The following is a 22,105-nucleotide window of genomic DNA, read 5'->3' on the forward strand; positions in this document are numbered from 1 at the left end:
CCCCTCTTGTGAGGAGAAAGTCCCGCTCGTTACTGCCTCGTGTTTCCTCATGAATGGTTTACTTTTTTCCTTCCTTTACTTTTTCAGGAGAGAAAGGAGGCCTGGTGTCGGTTGGGTACGGAGATGATGACTTCACCCGCTTGGATGGGGATGAGGAGGGGTATGAAGAGGAGGATGATGAGAACAGCAGGCAGTCAGTAAGTACCTCTCTGCTCTGAGAGCTTGCTCTGATTCATGTGTTGCAGAGGACTTTCTCTCTCCAAATAAAGCCCCCTGAATAGCAACCCATGGTAGAACCTGGAATATCTGACTCCTGGCAGGGGTTTCAGCACTTTCCAAATTTTTCTCTTGGCTTTGTTAGAATTATAGAATGGTTTGGGTTGGAACAGACCTTAGAGATCATCCAGTTCCACCCTCCTACCAGGGGGGACACCTCATGGGTAGGGACACCTCCCACTAGCTCAGGTTGCTCAAAGCCTCATCCAGCCTGGCCTTGAACCCCTCCAGGGATGGGGCATCCACAGCTTCTCTGGGCAACCTGTTCTACTTCTCAAGTAGAAAGCATTTGCCTGGAAACCCATCAGCAGCTTGGCACAGCTCGTGTTGTTACTAACTGTGTTGGTGCAGTTTGACTCTTTTATGGGAAAAAGGCTGGTACAATTCAACAGCCACATTAAATGAAAATTATTCTTTAAGTGTCACTGTGTATGAGAACCTTGTAAGAGGAACACACTGTTGCATGGTCAGTTGGAGGATTAAAAAGAATGAAGTTCTGTGATGTCTTACATTGTGACTTTGTGTCTAACTCAACCCACGCGCTACATCAGGTTACCTTGATGTAACAGTGTCCTGTCTAGATGTGCGGCTTTTGCTTGGGATAGGTGCATGGTGTGTGTATAACATCACCTACACGCTGAGGTCACTGCTGCCTTCTGAGACAGGGCATGTAGCTCACCACCTGAGTGCAGCTGTAACACACAAAAGGATGTTTGGTTCTGTCCTGTGTCTGTAGGAGCAAAACAATAAGTTTTGGGGGGGTGTGTAGGGAGGAGGTTCTTGTCTGCTTTCTTTCTCATTAACCTTTTGCTTACCACCACATTAAGAGTGTGTTAGTGTGTTAGCGTGTCCCTGTTCTAGTTCTTTCTTCTACTATATATAGCCAAAAAAAAAGGGCTATGTTACTGTAATCTTTTCTCACTGAAATCTGCTTTGTGTGCATTACAGCAGTCTCTTACGAGACACTTACTGTGTCTGCCATCTGTTTTCCCAAACCTTTTGGTTACCACCACATTAAGAGTGTGTTAGCGTGTCCCTGCTCTAGTTCTTTCTTCTACTATTATAGCCAAAAAAAGAGGGCTATGTTACTGTAATCTTTTCTCACTGAAATCTGCTTTGTGTGCATTACAGCAGTCTCTTACGAGACACTTACTGTGTCTGCCATCTGTTTTCCCAAGTAGCAGACAAGAAATTTGTCAGTCTCTTGTTTGTGCTTTTAGTTTTGTTTTGTTGCTAACTGGGAAAGGTGCAAGCAGTAGTGTTCAGGGTCTGCACCGGCATCGTGCTGAGCAAAGTAGTGAAGCTTCTTCACTTTAGTACTTTACTTTTGTGATTCTTTTTTTTATATCCAAAACTTCTAGCCCTTCCTTCAGTGAGATCTCTTACTTTGAAGGAAATGGTAGGTGTGATGCAGATGCTTGTCAAAATGAGCTGTGTTTAGTTAGCGTTGACAAATGGGCACGTGAACGGAGTAGCCTTTGTTGCACAATTCTCAGTGCAGGCTGCAGCTGCCCATCATCTGGGAGGTACAAGCTGCTGTTCAAGCAATGGCAATCGATGGAGTCACTCTGGTGCCAGCCAGTAGACCTTGCCTGTAGTTGTGGTGACTGTACAGACGTGCACAGGTTACGCAGGGTGCGTTCTCTCTAGTCTTGCTGCAGGAGAGCAATGCCTGGGTTTTTTCATTAACTATTGTTTGACCAGAATGGTGAGCTTCCTTGGTATTGCTTGTTCTAGCAGCTCATATTGGTTATGAGTTGTTTTTAGGAAGCAGTGCAAGTTGGACTTGGGTTGTCCTGGGCTTTTACCTAAACAACACTGTGCTTCTATTATCTACCTTAACAGCGACCAAAAAGCCTCTGTTTTTGTCAAAGGCAGTTCTCAGTAATTCTGTTGTTTCAGTGATATCCCCTGCTAGGTTAGGAGATTTTTGGAGCTGTTTCAGTTACCTGTCGATAACATGAATGATTCGACCCATTGTTGCTTCATTGAAAATTACTTTTATCTTTATAATACAGGTGGGACTGGAAGGGAGAGGAATCTCATTTGTGATAAACACCAAGTTACTGGGTACTAGGGTTCTTTTCTAGTTACAAAATCACTGTTCTTAAACTTTGACAGTTAAGACTGAATTATTGGCATATGTGCATCTTTCAGAAAGATAAGCTGGAGAATATCTGAGGTGAAGGAGTTTGATGTCTTACTTCTGCGGGACAGGCATGTCGATTCACTCAGTTAAAAGTTACTGACACTATTGTGTGGTCAATCTCTAGCTAGCCTTGCCAGATCTTACTCGTATGCTCTGTGGTGGGCATTTTGTTGTAAGCTCTTCCTTTCAGTTGCATGTAATCATCTCACTTTTTTGTTTTTCTTTTTGAAGCTGAAACACCACGTTCTTGTTTTGGGGCCAAAGTTGAAATTTGTGGCATAGTTTGGAGGGAAAACCATTCTGCTGATTTGTGTGAGCATGAAAAACATTTTCTGCTCCTCAAATTTGTTTTGAACCCAGAGTATGTATTTATGTCTGGAAACATAGAAACTCTAGGGTCCCAGTGAAGTAGCTCACAGAGCAGTGGAACTGGCTTACCCACCAGTTGGGACCAGAGCTGGAGCTTGCTTCTCTTGTGGTGCAGAATTTTACATAAGGCTGAGTTCAGTATTTTAACCTCTCACAGGGCAGAAATTTGCCCAGTTCTTGGCTTATTTCTGGGTAGAAGTAAGAACTGAATGGAGTCTGTTACCTAGGACAGTGAAATTTATCAGTGGTTCCCTTCTGTGCAAGTTCACCTCGTCTGCAAACGCGGCTGTGAGAGCACCACACAAATGAGAAATATGCGGTGGCTGCTGGCATCACCGGATCCTGGGAGCTTGGTGCTGGGCCAGAGCTCACCAAGCGTGCACGTGTGGTTGGGTGGCAGGCCAGCTGTGTGTCCTGTGTGCACTGCTGATGTGTGCTTGGGAGTGTAAGGGGTCTTGCAAACGCTGCTTTTTCCGTGAGAACTGCCAAACAGGGGCAAGGACAAAAGCCCGCCTGCCGACTGGAAGAGGCAGAATTCTCAAGTGACAAATGCTTTTTTCCCAGTTCTGTTGCTTCTTATTGTCTAGCTCTGAGCATTCAGGAGCTGCATGAGTTTTGCGGGGGACGTCTCCTGCTGAGTGATGCTTTTGCTTAAAAAATAAAAACACCCGACCCAGACAAACACTTCTTTCCTTGACTGTAGGACTTGTTTTCTGGCCATGAGTGGGTGGGACAGAACTACCTTCTGTGGAAAGGGTCTTGGACTACTGCTGGGCTGCTGAATGACAGCCCTTTGCTGTAAGTGCAGTTACTTGCCAAGCCTGCTCTTTAAGTTTAATCCTGTAAATTCTTGTCTTGTAGGAAGATGACGATTCAGAGACTGAAAAACCTGAGGCTGGTGACCTGAAGGTATTTGAAAGTGTGGTTTGGTGGTGGGGGGGGAGCTCAGTGCAAGAGGTATAAGTCTTAACAGCATGGCTTGGTGTTCGTTTGTGATCTTCCCTAGCTAGTTTCACACTTTCCTTTTTGTAGCTGTAATGTGTTTTGTTGACTTTAGTTCTGGCTTCTGCCACAGGTAGTTAACCAGTTAGGTTCCAGGCTGAGTCATGATCAAGATCTGCATTCATGAACCTGGTCATCTTGTGCATGAGATCTGAGGTAGATTTCCTGACAGCATCTCACCTATTTTGCAGTGATCTGGGAGATGCAGTATTTGGTACAGAATTTTGTAATGACAGAATGTTAGTTGGAATACTTTCTTTGTTTAGAAGAACTTAATAAATGACTGTATGCTCCTAGAGATCATGAAAGGTGTCAAAATCAGCTCTCTTTCTGCCCTTCTGAATGAAGAAGGTTTGTAAAGGTTGTATTTAAAATTTTGGAAGTTAAGTAAGATCCCCAGATGATAGCTATCATAAATAGTTGAAGTTGTCTTTATCTTGGGATTACATCTTGTTTCTGCTGACCAACAGATGTTTAACAGCACATAGGAGCATATATCAGGCTGAAAGCTGGAAGACAGACAAAAGACCAAATCCATGTGAAACTTTATAGGGAGCTGTGGTCAAATGTTTATGCCAGTTCAATCCCCCATGCAATGTAAGCAGTCTTGTGGGATACTGAGTGAGTGACAATTGCAAGGGCCTTTACTTTATCCAGGAGCTTCCTCAAGGATGCAGATGGTCTCTAAGCTCTGCTAAGAAAACCAGAGGACTGTGCTGCGAACTGAAATTCTGTAGAGCATTTGATTAGTGTAGGGCTTTGATCAGACAAGACAAAGGCAAATGAATGTGTTCAGCTTTTCTGCTTAAATGAGTTTTATAGCAGCATCTTCTTCCAATTTCCACAATATTTTTGTTGGTTTATAGTGATACACAGTTGAAAATCTTGGCAGCTGGTGAAGTGCTTGCATCAGTGTGTGAAGTATCATTAATGCTGGAGGCACTTGGAAATGGAATGTATTGTCTCCTTTCCTTATTACAAGAAAAATAAACTACCTTTTTTTTTTTGAAAAGAGGAAAAGGTAATCTCTCGCCTTTATCCTTTTTCTACTTTAAATTTTTGCCATTGTAGCTGGTAAAGCACGCTAGCAAGATGTTTATGTAAACACTGCTGGATTCACATGCGTACTGTGAAAGAAGAATAGATGGGTTTCCTTAAAAGAGAAATCTGGTGTACATCAGCACCACCTCGGTAGTAGGACCCTGTTGCAATCGTACGCGTTTCTGTCTCCTCTCAAAGGGCTCTAGGACTCCAAGGCAATGGAGAAAAGATCTGGCAAAGAGAGAAAGAACAAAATTGGGACTGTAGTAGCTCTTCTCTGACTAATGATGTATTACAGAAATGACAGAACAGTCTGCATTCTTCCAGAGCAGACTTTTGCCCCATAGGATTCTCTGTTACTGAGCACCTGTGAACCACTGAACTGTGTGGCTACAGCTTCAGTATGTTGCTGATGTTTCATGTTGGCTTGTTTAAAAAGCCTCGTGATTTCAGAGTTCTGCTTGCTACTGTCTAGGTGCATTTTGCAGTAGGAACTCTGCAAGAATTGAGAATGTAAATTAAACTTTAAAAAAAAAAAAAAGGTAAAATGTAGCTTCTGCCATCCTAGCGTGGATTTGAGAAGAATAGCAGGGGGGGCACGGCTGAACCTCAGCAGTTTCAGATTTCCAAGAGACAAAGAGAATGGCCTCCTCTGGCCTTCTGGGTGTTTTTGAATTCTAGCGAAGCAGCCAGCTGGCGCCTGGGGAGGAGGCAGGAGCACCCCTTTGCTACACAGGGCGCTTGCGAGGTGCCCAGTGCTGTGCTGGTAGTGGAGCAGGTGTGTTGCTGTGAGCGTTCTGCGGGGTGCTGATGGAGTTGCACCAGCCATGCTGTTAAGAAATTCACTTGGTTTGGGGGGAGACGGAACATCATTGCCAAACTACTTTTACTTGGAGCAGTTGCAAATGTTTCCTATCGCCCGTTTCCACCAAGTGGCAGTGTTCTCCTCGTTCTTCCTCATTGCTCTGGGCTTGCAATATCTGTGACAATTAGTAAGAGTTGCAGTTACTGTAAATTCAAGGTGCGGAAAAAAGTGAGGCACTTGATTATAACTTGCTAACACTTTTGGATAACTTTATTTTATTTTGTCTCAGCTGAGTGCTGTAGCTTTTCTTGCTCTTACCAGTTTCATTATAAGAGATCACAGACCTGGAAGCGTGTTTAAATTGGTATCCCAGGCCCTTTATATGTGGCTGGGGCTTTTTCAGGGTCTGAATCTGACTGTACGCAGAAGGTAAATCTTTTAAAATGCATGAATGAGTTAAAACCGTTGCAATTCATCAGTTAATTATCGTTTTTTCAAGCCCTGAATATACATTCAGCATTTTTTTCTGGTGTTTTGCCTTTTTGTACATATGGTGAACTGCTTTGAGATTATGTTGTGAATAACCAGGCCATTTGAGCCAGGTTGTGTGGAGAAGGAGTTCCCTCATTGCTGGTGCATCCTGTGATGTGGCCTCATTCTGCACTGGGATAGCAACAGATGCAAAACCTCCAGAAGGTTCAGTGGGTGTCAGTTGTGGGTATAGACTGAGGAGACTGGCAGTGGGGAGTGATGTAAGAACTGTAAAGTGATGGTGGGGAGAGTGGAATTTGGAACCTCCTTAAATAGCCCCGATGGGGAGCCGTTTTTCTACCCCTCCTATGGTGTTTACATTTATCTCAGGTTTTTATCTTGATTCCAGGGAGTGTGCCCTTGGTGATCTTGATGAAGGTGCGTCTGTCTCTCTGTACAGCCCTGTTCCCAGCAGAGGCGATGCCCATATAAAGGGCTACATGGGACTGCAGCTTTCCTGGGTTTTTGCTGCCGAGTACCACGTCCCAAGAAGGTTTTCAAGTTCAAACACTGTGATGTCCAATTGCTGTTTTCTCTCTGCCCTCAGAGACAGCTGTTTGGGGGAAAGGGTGCACCAGCAGTAGAAGAATATTTAAGCTTCATCAGTCATCTGAAAGCATTCTTCCAGAGCAGACTTTTGCCCCATAGGATTCTCTGTTACTGAGCACCTGTGAACCAGTCCGCAAGAGTGTGTGCATGCAGCAGAAAGCAGAATCCTCTTCTTTAGCTAGCAAAGTCAGGTATGTTGCACCCTGCAACTGCATTTTGAAGTGCTTCAGATCTAGGTAAAACTAATTACTCTGACAAATTTCCCTCTGGGAGGCTGTGCTCAGGCTCTGGAGCAGGACATGTTTGTTAGTGACCAAAATCACTGCGGAGGTTTTGTTTTTTTTCAGTGAGCAGTCACCAATTGTAAACAACCAGCTTTCTTAAAAGCACTTCAGAAACAAAGCCTACTGCTTAAAAGAGAAAAAAAGTGGTCACCAGAAGCTCTTGGCAAAGGTATGGTGTTAAAAAGATGGAATCCCACAGCCTGGATGGGTTCTTTGTCTTTTTCTGGAGCAAGACATGTTTGTTAGTGACCAAAATCGCTGCGGAGGTTTTGTGAGCAGTCACGAATTGTAAACAGCCAGCTTTCTTAAAAGCACTTCAGAAACAAAGCCTACTGCTTAAAAGAGAAAAAAAGTGGTCACCAGAAGCTCTTGGCAAAGGTATGGTGTTAAAAAGATGGAATCCCACAGCCTGGATGGGTTCTTTGTCTTTTCCTCAGATGATGGCAGTGGAAATGGGTCTGAAATTTGGCGTTGTGCTGGCAGCGTTGGTTTGGAGTGAGGAGGGTTAACGGGCTATGCAGTGAGCGCAGGTTGCTTGGGCTCTGGCCAGCAGCTGGCTGTGGTTACAGCCCTGATGCAGGAGCAAGATACAAGCCCTCAGAGCTCACTAAATGGCCCAGCCCTGCAGGAAGAAGGAAAATGAACCCGAAATGAAATATTGACCTTGTGCTCCAAGTCTCACCTGAGGGGTTCTGCACTTCATCTTGTGGGGCTGGATGAACAACAGCTTGCAAGCGGAGATCAAGGACAGAGCCCAGCCCTGCAGCTTGGCTCACTGGAGTTTTCCCAGGGGGAAATCATTAACTCTTGAGCCTTGATTTGTGGTATCAGGACTAGCCAGTGCAGGAAAGCCGATAAATATTGCCACTCCCTTGGCATGTGAATGCCTGACATGTGGTAACAGTTTTTCAAAGCAGGTGGCTGCTTCAATGGTTTTCTTTTCTGGTTTTGATTTAAGGGTCCCCTCTGCATCCCTGTGACATTGTGTGGAGAGGTGGCCAAACTGGGACCTAGCAGAAGGGTGTCAAATTTTCAGAGGAATATGATGTTTCTAAGCATGTCCTAGTACCACCTCTTGATAATCATCAAGTCTTTGTTACATCTAGCTTTTATTGATCCAGCATACCTGTAAAGTAATTTCACAGTGTTACGATGCGTAGATGTGTGCTAACACTTGGGGGCTTTTGATTGCAATGGTTTTTTATCTTGCCCGCCCATTAACCTGTTTATTTAAATACCAAAATTATCTTGATTTAAAGTAAAGGCAGTAAGTGCTAAGAACCAGTAGATGGGTGTGTGTGCACTAATGTAATGCCTGCAATTAACTCTGTTTTGATAAAGCATATTAATTTTTCTGAGTTCAAAATACATTTATCAAGCCAGATTCTCAAAAGATGCCTGAACCTACTCAGTAACTTTTGCCTCGAGTATAACTGTTCTGTTCTGAAGAAGGGGAGGAAGAGTGTTTGAGAAAAGTTGTTTGGTTGAAGCGCTGTTGTTCCGTTCAGATATTCCCCTGCAAGCTGTACAGAAGGAGCTGGCATTAGTAAGCTTTAGAAAATAATTTGAATCTTTTGCTTTGGCAAATTATGAAAGTTGCTTAGGAAATACCAGCCCTTGATGCTTTCAGTTGTTGAGAGGTAGTCTTAAAAATTCTGTTTAGAATATGTTAACGGTCATATAACTGAAGAACATGTATTGAAACTGCTGTTCCACCTGAAGCAGCGCACTCTGCAATGGCTGGGGCGGCTGTGTGTTAAGTCTTCTGGCGGTGGCTGGATCTGGTGGGATGTAACTGGTTTGTAAGTGTAGAAAGGCACTCCCAATGTCTCATCAGAAACAAACAAAATCATTATGTTGGGTTTTTTCTGCCCATGCCCCCTTGGATTTTGATGCTATCTGGGTTAGCGTTGGCCTCTGACGGGCAGAACGGGCGAATGGGCAGCGGTATTTTAAAACAGCCTTGCGTTATGCAGGGCTGTGCTGCGTGCCTCTTTGTAAACACTCTCAAAGCGTGAGCTGTGCAGTTTCCAGGGCTAGGGTTAGGGTTAGATCTCCAGGGGTTTGTTTTCCACTTATTCCTTTGCCCGGGAGCACAGCCTGCAGGTGCCAGTGATAAGCACTGCACTTTCGTTCTTCATTCTCGCTTCCTATTAATAGAATTGTGTAAAATGCTGTCTGCACTACATATTTTTCCCTCGTTGTAGGTTTGACTTGCTATTTTCCAGCACTTTGTCAGAAGAACCAGAGAGTTTGGCAGTTCAGCAGTCAGCATTAATGCAGAGAGCCTTCAGGGGGAGCAGAGTTAACTCAGCTTCTGCTGCTGTCCTCTGCACTGCTACAGGGAGTGCTCAGGCATTAGAACAGCTGATCCCGCCTTCCCATTTTTTAACTAGGTGATTGACCTTAGTCATCACCAGAGAATATCAGTGGCGGTTAAACAGTTTTGCATGCAGGAAACAACATAGCGTTCGGCATCTTTGATTTTTTTTTTGCCTCTTGCCCCACGTACTTCTGTGTCTCCAGCTCTGCCTGCCTGAGAGGGAGATGGAGACCAAGGATGCTGCGATCTGAAGCTGGCTTACCCACTTCAGAGCTGCTGGCTTCAGTCCAGCTCTTGAGCTGTTTGGAAGATGAGACACGTCCATGGACATGCTTGTTCCTTCCTCCCCGCCAGGCATACATGCTGCGGCAGACTCTTCACTCCCTGCAGTACTAAATACCACGGATTATTGACACAGGTGTGGCTTGCCTTTCTCCAGAGGAAGAGCCAGGCTTTTTCTGTTTGTCTTTAAACTTGAAGAAAAGTCCTTTCTGGAGCTGCTTCCCCTTACATGTTTCACCTGATAAAGGTCTAAGTTCTTCAATCCAGTTCTGTTGTTGCAATTATTTCTGTCTGCTGTCCTGAAATAGGCTGTTCTGAATTTGCATGTTGGTGCATGTCAGAGTGAGAGTCTGAACAGTCAGCACAGATGGAGGATTGCCTGAAATGCCAACAAATATCTGAAAATAGCTTCTCCCAGCTTCCTTGTTCTGGGTACAGAAGGACTAAAATCTGCAAAAATTCGGTGGGATCCATTCACGGAGGAGTGCATATCCCAGTGAGGATACTTGCTTTTACACCTTGCCTCTACTCCAAACCATGAAGAAGAATTTTTAGTACTATGTGCTCGGGAAGAAAGCTTGTGCAAGAAAGTATTTTTTTCAGCTCTCTTGAGCCTTTTCTTTGCTGCTGTGAGGCTTAAAATTTCTCACAGCCCAGCTTCACCTTCGACTTGATTCTGCACGACAACAATCTGTAAAAAAAATAAAGTCATCGAAGTGTCTTGACACCTCAAGCCCTGCCATGTGGTGCTGATATTTCACCTCTGAATTCCTGTTTCACTGTAGGAAGGAAAAGTGACTTGAAAGCAGAATTTATGGGCTCTGCAGAGCAGGAGACTGCTGGGAAACGTGTGACTGGCTGCACTCAGTGTGGCAGCTGATAACTGCTGCTGTCCTCCTGTGCGCTGTGCAATCCTCCATGCAGGCTGCTTTGCACCTTTACACCACTGGACCCTGGTTGGTGTCTGTGCTGTGTCTGTACTCTGTGGTCTCATAAAGCACATGCACAGGGCGATCTGCAAACGCTGAACCTGGAGGGTCTGTGGCATCGGGGCAGAGAAGGAGAGAGGAGACAGCCTGCAGAAGCAGGTAGCTTTGGGACAGGGTGCTGTCGTAAGGCAGATGTTATTGACTGTACCTTCACGTGGAAAGCAAGAATCCTGGCACACAGTTCCTTGACTGGAAATTACTTCTGACAACTAATCTTTGTCAAATATTGAGCTAGCATATGTCAGGTGAACGGAATCAAGTTTCAAAGAAGCTATTCAAAGGCTTTTATGCTGTGGATGCTTCCCTTCTAAAGCATTTTCTCACTGAAATGTTTTGCCAGATCCTGGTTGGGTTTTTTCAGTGTTTTTTTTCAATGAAATTGAAATGAAATGAAGGTGTATTTTTAGACTTAATTTAGCTTAAAAAGTAAAAGGCAGTGTCAGCTACACATGTTCTTTATTTTGATAAGATGCTTAAGGAGTGTCTCAGGAGTTGACTCTTTCCTGACTTGTTCTTCCTTCCCTTTTTTGTCTGTGACTATCTCCAAATAGGAAGGTTTGTACAGACTGTACGTAAGTGTCACTGAAGGCTGGATGTATCCTTTTGTATCCTTTTTTTTCCTATAGGTGACTTATTTCTAAGCTGCTGTGCTTTCTCTTAGTATCTAGATCAAGGTACCTACAGTTTTTTCTGTGTTAAATTTTTTATCCTGTACTGGGCGCTTTGCCTGGAGCTATGTATCGGAGCTGGCAAACAGGATATGGCTGTAGGAAACGGGCTTGGTTCAGGCTTTCTCTTGGGATTCTCCTCTCTCACAATACAAGAAAAAAAGGGGGGGGGGGGGGGAAAAAAAGAACTGTACTCTAACCTACAATACGAAAAAAAAAGTGGGGGGGGGGAGGAATAAAAGCACTGTACTGCTGTTCCCTTGCTTTTTCTTCCCCAGACTCTGAATTCACTTGACAGGCACTCTGCTGCCCTCAGCCTGCTAGCACACCAACATCAGGCAGATCTGTGGAGCAAGACATGGTATAGTTCTTGTTATGTACTTCTAATATTAAATTAGTGTCTGGAGTTCTCTTCCCATAAATACCTCTGTTTGTAGAAAAGCAAGAACATAATTGCTAGCACATTCCTTTAAAAAAAAAAAAAAAAAGAAAAGAAAAGAAAAAGCACATGATCCAGGATTTGGAGAGATCTTCGTCTTGCTGCTTGCACATAAACATTTCACCCACTTGCTCTGGCAAGGCCACCTTCGCCATCAGCTTAGATAACTCTTCTAACAATTTACCCTCAGTTATAGAGTTTCTTTCCATCGTACTTGGCCAAATGAGGCTGTTGATATCAGGTGACATAGTCGGGGGAAGAGAAGTAGTTCTTCAGTGCAACAGCAGTGTCTCCCTCAACAAAAGAGCAAACGTTGAGGGCTACTGTGGAAGCTTCCTGCCCACTTCTTTAATACTGACTGGGAGTCAGTGGAAAAGTGAGGCTGTAGGGCTAAGCTGGCTGCGAGTCTGGGAATGCAAGTGAATGGTGGCAAATCTGTCATTAGCTTCTCTATTTTTTATAATTTGCATCTTATTTAAAGCAATCAGTTTCTGGTTTTGTATTTTTTCTGCCTCCCTGTTCAACCGTTTCTTCTCATAGTTCAAAGTACACCTGCACTAATACATGCAACTGCTTCCATGAGAAACTGGTGGTTGAATTTTACCTTTTGGCAACAGTTAAAACCAACAGTTACGTCCGATGTGAGCTTTGTACTGGATTTATGGATCTTGTTTCAGGAAGGATTTAGTGAGCATTGTTGTAAGTCACTCCATTCTTTCCACTAAATAAAGCCATTCTGGGCAAGACTTTCCAAACTTGAATTCTTCAGTCTCGGATTCATATTGTTTTTGCTTCCTTCCTTTAATCTCTGTACCACAGTGTGAGGACTGTGTTTGGTTGTTTTTATTTTCCATGGAACCTGAGCAGAGACTGGTTTGTATGTAACTGACTGGAAACACTCTATGACTGAAAAGATGGTCTATATTTTGCTTCAACAAGGTGAAATCTTAAGCCAGGATGCCGTACTTTCCTTATGTGTGTGCACACACACCCATTCAGCTTGCTCCTCTTCAACTGATTCTGATACATGAAAACGGAACCAGCAAGCTGGGTTGATCAGTCAGGCTCTTGCAGGCAGCGGCGCCTTGCCCAGGGCTTGAAGAAAGCGTTTGTCTTGGGGAAGTAGAAAAAAAAAAGGAAAACCTTTTCCTCAATGCACACAGGAGTAGTAATAGAATAACTGTTTTCTGCTGTCGGTGAGCTGATGTGCAGGATTGCTCTTACCAGCACAGAAATTGTGACGTATGTTAGTGGTTAGTTAGAGGTTAAAAAGTGGGGGGTTTTTCTTGTTGGTTTTTTTTAATACTTTGTCTGTCGCAGTTTGTGCTCTTCAGAGGCTGCTCTTTGTTAGTCTCCAGATCAGGGGAAAGGAGTTTGCCTCCTGCTTGTCTTATTGTCTTTCAGTCCTCTTCCAACTTGGCTCTGAACCGCCACGGCATCCCTTGACTCCTTTCAGTGAGTCTGTTGGAGCAAGGCCGGCTGCCTTTAGGCTCTTAAGCCGTTGATCCTGTGAGATCCAGGCTGCAAAGTAGTAGCAGCCAGAAAATCAACTTGCTGAGTGCATGAAATGAATAAAGTACAGTACTGCTTTTTTTTTTTTTTTAACTCAATCTAGCCTTTCTTAGAGGCCATCGTGTAATACCGGATAGGATAAAATTACTAGAGAAAAACAATGAACAAGGGACACTTTTTTTTTGGCCCAAGTTTAGTATTTCCATGCTCCCATATTAGCCAGGCTTGTGAAAACTGTGCAGTATTTGAAGATGCCACTAGCGAAGTCTTAACCTTGTTATTTTGCAATGATCAGGGTCCAAATGGAAATGAACTCAATAAATGATGCCTGTAGCTCTGGGATACTTGAAGGCTCTAATACCTTTCATATATTTACTCTGATGGAGAGATTTGGCATAAAATCCCTCTGCTTGGAACCACTCAGCTGCTTGATTTTGTACTCTTCATGTGAGATACTGATACATAGCACGGTGGGTATTGATGTAGTAATCTACAGAAAGATCACCTTGCCCTGAATGGATTTAGGTAAATTATCAGTAAATTCAGTTAACTTCCAAATTTTCCATTGATTAAATGTGTTGGAATTCCTTTAGGAATCCCTTGTCTGTGTGTAAATATTTCTTCCGTTTCACCATCAAAAGATAGCAACTTTGCAGTATTTATTGTACCTCACTGATTCTGTCTCATTCAACTTCATATTGGATTAGATCTGCAGATAATATGGTGGGGCTTTGGGGTTTGTTGGGGTTTTTTTTTAAATGCTGTCTTTTTTAATCACTTCGTTGTATTCAAAGTGTGTCCCAGGCTTTAGTTAGCCTAAGGGAATGTAGGGCAGTTCTTGTTGGGTGATTATTCCACTGAAGGTTTTCAGAGTGTCTAAGTTCTGGATCTTCAGTAGATACTCAGAGGTTTGAACAAGACTTCTTAAACCTTACATCTGCCAAACTGTTCGTCTTTGGTCAAGTTGTTGATACTTGCCTCGCCATAGCGTTAAGACAGTAAACTGAGCAAATCTGAACAAGCACCGTAGGAGGAGTCCGTCATCCCTTTGTTTTCTGAAGGCATTTAAGAGGCTTGAAAGCAGTCCGACTTAATGAAAAGCTGTGTTGATGTCTTCAGCTCGTTAATGATGGAGCGGTGGGTGTAGGTACGCAGTAATTCATCAGTAAGCAAAATTCATATCCTCTGGGCAGTGAGGTGTGGCTGTAATATGTTGGTGAACTTGTTTTCTTGAGCTTGGTGTAGCTCTGGGGTTTCTGATGTCTTGGCTGTGGCCTGAGGATGTGGAGACCAGACTTGCTGGAGTGGCTGCGGTGAAAGGAGTGTGGGCGATGGGGCCACGTGAGCACAGCAGCAGCCTGGTAAGACTGGCTTCGTTTAGCCAGTTACTAACGGGGCAGACTTGTGCTGTACCTGTGGGATCGAAGAATACAAATTAAAGGACAAACTTCCTTCTGGGAAGAGCAAATGATCTGGAAATTCATAAAACATACTATTGAAAACATCTGACATATTAGATATTTTTTTCCAATGTAAGGTATGTACCAGGAGAGGTTTTGGCCATCAAATTATCTCTTGGAATATTGGTTCGTGTTTCCTGAGGATTGTGTGCTTACGCTTGGTGCTGGCTCCAAACAGCTGCAGGAGACTTGAAAATGGGCTTCTGGAAAGTGCAGAGATACAGCAGATATCCTTTCAACACATAGGGGTTGGGGGTTTCTCTTGCCTTTGTGTTCTTGGATGGTGAGAGGACAAGTGGGCAGAAGAAGATGGGTGGATAGTGGGATAATAAATACAGGGCTGGGGAAGAGGAAGGATCAAGAGGTGCTCAGGGAGATAGCCCAACTCTTCCTCTTCCCTCTCAGTCCACTTAAAACTTCAACAAGGTAAGAGTGCAGGATGTAACTCAGTCGGGGTTGGAACAAAAGCAGTTCCCTCCTTTCACCTCAACAAACCTTTGCTTGTTGTCTCAAACCAAGGTGAGGAATACTGTCAATCACACATCTAGCAAGTTCTCCCCTGAAGGGAATAAGGCAGCTCGGACTGCAGGTGTTTGCTGCCTGGTGAGTCACAGCACGCTGCCCGGACACACACTTGCCCTCTATCTGGAGCTCTGTGAACTTCTCCAGCCTGCGTGCAGCATTTGCATCCTAATCTGAGTTTGTCCTCGCAGTCCGTTCGGTGTGAGTTCCTGTGAGCTGTGTTAGTTACCGTCAAATTGCCCCACTTCTCCGATGGCAAGCCGAGGCTCACCATGTGCGCCACGCGGATGTGGTTGATGCTCACCCCCGTGATGCCGTGTCCGTGTAGGCGTGTGGAGAGCACAGCCTGGATTCCCTGGATTCCTGTCCCGTGCTCTCGACAAAGAGAGCTCCTTCTCCTTGCATAAGTTTTCTGTTTTGAAATGTCATGCCTCTGTTTTAACTTTTTTTTCTGCTTGTGCTGTTCTTTCTGAAGACCCCGGTATTAACGCACTGCCCCGAGTGCATTAGCTCAGAGGGGCTGGAGCTGTGACACTGGGTCCATCTCAAAGGGGCTGGGGGCCTTGCCAGCTGGCCACTGAGAAGATGCATGTTCCTTCATGCACTCCTTTTTTTTTTGTTGTTTTCTAAAATAGCTTTAGCCTTGTGTTTTTGTGATCTAAGGTACTTACAGAGAAACAGTCTTTGTTTGTTTGTTTGATTGGTTTTTTTTTTTGTTTCACGAATGGCTATAAGAAGTGCCCTGTGGCAGTTAGTGCCACACAAAGAATTTGTTTTTCTCCTTCCAGAGGGCTTTGGCATCTCTGGAAGTTGGTGGGTTTTCACAGGGACTTTGGCACAGCCTGTTCCCGGATCGGGCTTGGTGACCTTGCTGCTTTGTCCTCACCTTAGGCATCTCTCACCTGGTTGGAAATTGAGTAAAGGAGGGGTTTAGAGGGTGGTTACTAAGCAGCAAGGAGGCAGCATTCTGTCTGTGTCAGGTTGAATGAATAGCTTCAGTGTTTGGAGGCACTGAAGAATTTTGGACGCACAGTCCAGTGAATCACAAAAGGTCTTTGGGAGGGAGGCAGGGGGAGAGGGCAGTGTTGGGATACAGCTGATACTGTTTCCAGAAACTTTATTTGTGCTGAATTTGGTATCACTTGTGGCTCTCCTGGGGTCTCTCAGAAGCACTAAAACATTTGAATGTTAGTCTCAGTATGGTGAAAGCATATTTAAGAGTGTCTTATCCTGCCTAAGGACCCTTACGCATTCTGCTCAGCAGGCTCTGGTGCAAACATCTGCTGTGCTCCCACAACTGAAGCTTCCTTAATTTATATTAGTGTAACTAAGGAGGGGTTAGCTGTGTTGAGAAGATCTCCAAACAGAGCATTACAAGTCAGTGGTGGTTGCACTTGAGTTTCTGGTAGAGCAGATTGGCTCTGTCACTCCTGGAAAGAGCAGCCAGAAGAGAATTTACAGTGGGACCATTCTTCTGAAATGGGAATACAAATCTGTACCCCCACCACGCTCCCTGGCGTTTTGGTTCAGAGAGGGTTTATCAGCCTAAGCCCTGAGTGGCACAATTACAGAAGTGATTTCTGGCACCACGCACCCCTGGCAAACCCCTGCAGCCTGGGACCCTGCAGAGCCCGGGGTGTCTGCGGGGAGGCTGAGCAGATGCTGCTCTGAAGCTGCCATGCTCTGCTGCTGGCTCTGAGAGCATTTCAGCTGTTTTCACATTACTCCGGGGAATGCATCCTGCTGACCCTGCTTACGGGACTGCACATAAACACACTTAAGCCCTGTGGTAGGTATTCCCAGGGCTTAAGTAGTTTTCTGTGGGCTGGATCCAGCTTGTATTTAGCTAGCTGTGCTCTAAAGCATTGACTCTTGGCCAGTGCCAAGGGCCGGTCACCAAAAATGAAGACTCTATCATTTGATCTGTTTTGAGGAAAGGCTTCAAGTACAGCAGTTTTTTTGCAGAATGCAAAAGGAGCTGAGTGTCCGGGGCTACTAGAAACAAAGCCTTAATTCTCTCATTAAATTTAGACTCTAGCTTTGAAAGGAAGCAGAGCATCCTGTTGGGCTTTGACTTTCCATGGTACAAACATCGCCCTATCATCTAATAACTTGCATTTCAGCCTTAATTTTTATTCTTTGGTCTCAGAAGTAATGTGTAACTTTCTAAAGAAATGGACAGTGTAGCTTTTTAGAGTGGAAGCATACCTTGACTAAAATCTGTTTCTTCCTCCCAGGAATTCTCAGAACTGGAGAAAAGAGATCCTCAGGAGCTAGTTGGTAAGTTGGCTCAGAAGTATTTATTCACGTTTTTTTCAAACAAGACCTTCTAGACCCCCCCTTCTGTAAAAAGTATCTTTACTCTGTCCTGACAATGCTGTAGTTTGAATTATTGCCTGCAATGTTTGATCTCAGTGGCATATTTTCAGTTAAGTTATCTTTTGGGAGAAAGGTACCATGCCTAAAAATATAAAAATATTTTCATATATTACCTATCCAAGATGTATATGTAAAGGGCGGTGTTGATGTTTTTCTAGATGAGCTTAAAAACAATAAAGCAGTAGCTTTGTCCAGCCTCCTCTGTGAGAGCCAGTGTAACCAGGAATGATGACAGATGGTTTGCTCTGTGGCTTCAAAAACTTACCTAAACATTCCCACTTAAATGTAGCGATTCATAGCTGCTGTGTTGACATAGTGTACTGTATGTTTTCTAATGGTTACTGAAATGTCTTTGGTTTTTGTGACATCTCACTTGTTTAATTGCACCATTATTAGATTTGGAAAGTCCCAGGTCATCAGTGTGAAATACTATCCTCTGCTTGGTCTCTGAAGCTGTGCAGAAAGTGTATTTTGTGTCGAAGCTTTGACTATCTGGAACTAACCCTTTGTTCCTGAGGTTACTAGTACAGGTGTGTGGTAACGATAATACCATAAAAAAAATTAGAAGTTGCTTTGTTATCTGTCAAGTCAGCTTGTCAAGGCTCAAGCATGATATTTCAGCCATAAAGTGTGATAAACATAAAATAAGACAGTAAATAGCAGGATGTTAAGCTGTGACTCCTCCAACAGTCATCACTCTGGAGTTTTGGACTTAAGTCCTTTCCAAATGGCCTACCCTGACTTTGCACCAACCTAACTGTTACGTTGAATTTTCAGCTTTTAGAGGGCAAAACTGCTTTATCCAGTCTCATCACAGAATGCAACACAGATCTTTCTCCAAACTATTGATCTGCTCCAAAATGCACACTAGAAACGCAGACGAGACAACAGCATTTAGGGTAAGAAGTAAAGAAGAATATCTGAAAACCAGCTGCACTTCTGCTCACGCTCCATAGGAGTGAAGCTCTGCACGTGGAAAGCAGGAACTCCTTTCCTAGTTAGGTGTAAGGCTCACTTTACAATTCTGTTAGTCTCCTTTTCTCCCAGTGACCGCCCCATCCACAGGAGGTGAGAAGATTCAATCTCATTTGTCTCATGACTCGCATGCGGGTTTAAAAGCTGCCCAGAGGGCACTTAGGACAGGGTCACATGCTGGTGAGTGGGTGGTGGTGGTGAGCCTGAGACCTGGATTCCGGTTTGCAATAGGTCTTTAACATCCTTGCCCTATAGTAGCACACACAGAGCAGTGTGCAGGCTGGCTGTGTGCAGAACCAGGTTGTGAGAGGCCAGCACACTTGCCATGCTGGATTCTGTAGGTCTTTTCCATTAGACCGTATCTTATCTAGTTGCAAAGGAACAGTTGCAAGAGCCTCATGGTTGGTGTAATGCAAGAACCACGCCCTTCCTGGAAACTTGGACTCTGAGAATTCTTGAATGGAAGAAAGTGCAGGTTTTTCTGACACAAAGCAAGTAACTTCTGCAATCTGGACATCTAAAGTTTTGTCTAATATCAGTGTGTGGAAGTCAAACTCTTCCTTAGACGGTTTTCCACAGGTGCTTTTGCATTGAAAGCTTGTGGGCCTGCCCTTCTCAGAAGATAACCTTACGCTGTTCAGCGTCACCTTTATTAAAGTCCGTGGTTATGTAGTTGCTTAAATACATCATAGGTGTAGGCTCCTGCCAGAACTAATGTTTCTGTTTGACCTCCTCCGGATGCATGCTAAAGTTTGTGTGCTTTGAGCTGGGTTGGGAGTTGCAGCCACCTGAGATCTGCCTTCACAACTCCTTTTTTTTTTTCCCTTCTTTTTTTTTTTTTTCTTTTTTTCCTGTGAGGCTTCCAACTGGATCCCTTCCCTGATCTGCCTAGTGCATGCTAGGCGAGCACTGGAGTTGGCACAGAGAAAACAGGATTTCCCTGATCTGCCTAGTGCATGCTAAGCCAGCACTGGAGTTGGCACAGAGAAAACAGGAGGGGTGAGCAGCTGGGAAGGGCATGGTTGATCAAAGTGATCACATAATCAAAGCCTGAAAGAATGGGAGGGGAGGTTTTCAGCAGTAACTGCCGTGTGGCTGAGGAGGTGTATGTGAAACTTACTTCAATAGATTTCTGCACCAGTGTTGTGCTTTTGAGTTCTTGGTACCACTCTGGAGAGTACGTGGTGCTGACAAGATGTCGCATTTGCTGCTTCCTGCGGCCTTGCAAAATAATAATTTTAGGATGCATTTTTTTTCTCTGAAGTTCCTTGCAGCATGGTTGTTTACCTTTCGGACTGTAAGAAATGTTCTCTCCAGCCCTTAGGATATCTGAGCACAAAGTCAGTGTTCATAAGAGCAGAAAATAGGGCTGAGTTGCAGGTCTCTTTCTGCATTTCTCAGCCCACGGAGCAGAAAGGGAACTAGTGTCCTTCCATGGATGGGTGACTCACTGGCATGTTGTTGCCTCCAGTTCTTCCCTCTGATTTGGCTGTGCTGGTGCCAGGAAATCAGAAACCCACACACCCTGGTTTATGCCAAGCAGGCTTGATTAGTGCCAAAGAATGCAGCTTTAGAGACCAGGCACCACTGGTTTGCGTGTCTCCAGGGGAAAGCCATGCCCCTTTGATTACCCTTTCCAGGTCTTTGCTTGGTTTTTTGCATAGTGTGACCTTTATAGACAAACTGGCACCTGAGACTGCCTGTAATCCCTTGTGGCTGCTTAAGACACAGCATGCAAGTGAACCTGGAAAGGGACAGGAGTTCTTAATCCTACCTGGGGAGCGGTGTTATTCACTGAGAACGCTGAGGCAAGAGGCTTTACCAGATCTCAGATGATCCACACTCCAATCTGACCAGGTACAACCAGCTCTCTGTTCTTTTGGTTTTCTCTGCACGAGGAAAATATGCCAACCCATCTGTAGGAAACAAAGCTCCCGTATGCCCCCCATCCATGCCTGTGGCATAGCCTTTGGGCTGGGAGCAGTCGTTTCCCTCCAGAAGGAACCGAGGGCGCAGTTTGCACCATGGCACATGCCTTGTCCCATTGGATATACTGGTCAAATAGCCCATCTGTTTCAAACTGAAGCAGATTAAATGCAGCATTTCTGTTTAATTATCTGCCTCACCAAGATCTGGCAAGCAAATACCCTCCACTGACTGCTGAGACTGCTGAATCTTTGCTAGGTACACCCTCATGGTGGGCTGTGCTTTGGCCTGTTATGCAGAGTCCAGGAGCAGCTGAACATCTCTGCCTTGCTGTAGTGTGTGTGCTGGCTGCCCAAAAAGCTACAAGGACCTATTGCTTGTGCTGATGCAATTTTTATCTTTTAGGTTAGCTTGTGGAAGGAGAGTGCACAGACTAAGCACCAGTGGCTGTGTCCTTCAGCCACAGACCCTTAGAGTTGCAGACCCAGCGGTGCATTGGCTCCCAGTTACTTGAACCCCCATCTGAGTCATGGGATCTGCTTTGTGGCTATAGTTCTTTACCTGGCCTGTGAATGTGGTTAGGGGAAGGTATTTACTTACCGTGAGCCAGACTCTTGGGTGTGCCCGCAGTGATTAATCGTGCCAACATCCAACTTCCTGAGGTCCCCACATGGAGATCCTCTAGTCTGTGAGCCAGCAAATCCCAGGCCCAGTTAGAGACTGCAGCCAGTGCCACTACCTGTGACTCATGTCAAAGTAAAACTTTGATCTTGGCAGAAATAACAGGATGCACAAAGCAGTTGGATGTATCCTGTGAGGACACACCTTGTTGTTAGCTGTCCATCTGCAGTTACTGCTGGATAGGCAGCGGAAAGCTGTGCTTGGGACTTTGAAAACACAAAATCTTTTATACAGGAGCCTGTGGCCATACGTGCAAGTTCCAGGATTACTCTGATAATCCCAGCTCTCCCTTCCTCTAGGGAAGGACCTGGTGGGAAGAGGCCATGGAATTGGCCATTCTGCTATCTATGGGGAGGAAGTTTGAGGACTGCTCGAGGGCGTGGATAATCTGCACTTCCTTACTGTAAATGAGCCTTAAGGGCTTAAACTCATCCGTTTCTTCCTAATGATGTGGCATCTCAGTCTGGCTGCAACACGATGAAATAACTGAGTAATGATGAATGTTTGTCTGTGCTCAGTTTGCGAGGTGCACAGAGCATCACTGCTGACTCAGTCTTCAGCTGCGTGCAGCTATGGCAGGGTTGCCGTAGACAAAGATGTCTTGGTTCCAGTTCCTTGTAAGCCATTAAGAGATGCCTTCCTCCATCCATAAAACGTTGATAAATTATTGTTTTCACATGGCTCAAACAGAAGAGCAAATGAGCACCAAAACCTGGAAAGTCATGCACCAAAATATATTCTCATTGGGAGCTCTTGCTCTGCCTCAGATGAATTGATTGCTGAGCATATTCTTAGGACTATGTGGCTTTGCTCGCTAGGCTGAGTTCTTGCCCAGAGTTCCTGAGTTGGTATGAGCCCACAGTTTTGTTTCTCTGTGGCTCTTCTGGTCATCTGCAAAGATGAGGAGCCTATGGAATGTCTAGCCTGGAGCTAAGCTTGATTT

The 22,105-nt window shown here is 44.6% G+C and overlaps 1 protein-coding gene across 1 annotated transcript in view; it reads left to right on the forward strand.

Annotated features, from left to right (window-relative positions):
• Window positions 1–87: 87 nt before the first annotated feature.
• The window catches only part of SAP30BP (SAP30 binding protein), a gene marked incomplete at its 5' end in the record, with an annotated part of 30,502 nt that continues 8,484 nt past the window's right edge, over window positions 88–22,105 (forward strand). The window contains 3 exons of the mRNA XM_010078756.1: window positions 88–197; window positions 3,656–3,703; window positions 17,439–17,481. Of these exons, the coding sequence (XP_010077058.1) occupies window positions 88–197; window positions 3,656–3,703; window positions 17,439–17,481 (201 nt within the window). The remainder of the gene's footprint in view (window positions 198–3,655; window positions 3,704–17,438; window positions 17,482–22,105) is intronic.

This window comes from Pterocles gutturalis, unplaced genomic scaffold (genome assembly GCF_000699245.1).
Source record: "Pterocles gutturalis isolate BGI_N339 unplaced genomic scaffold, ASM69924v1 scaffold16073, whole genome shotgun sequence".
Classification (NCBI taxonomy): domain Eukaryota; kingdom Metazoa; phylum Chordata; class Aves; order Pterocliformes; family Pteroclidae; genus Pterocles; species Pterocles gutturalis.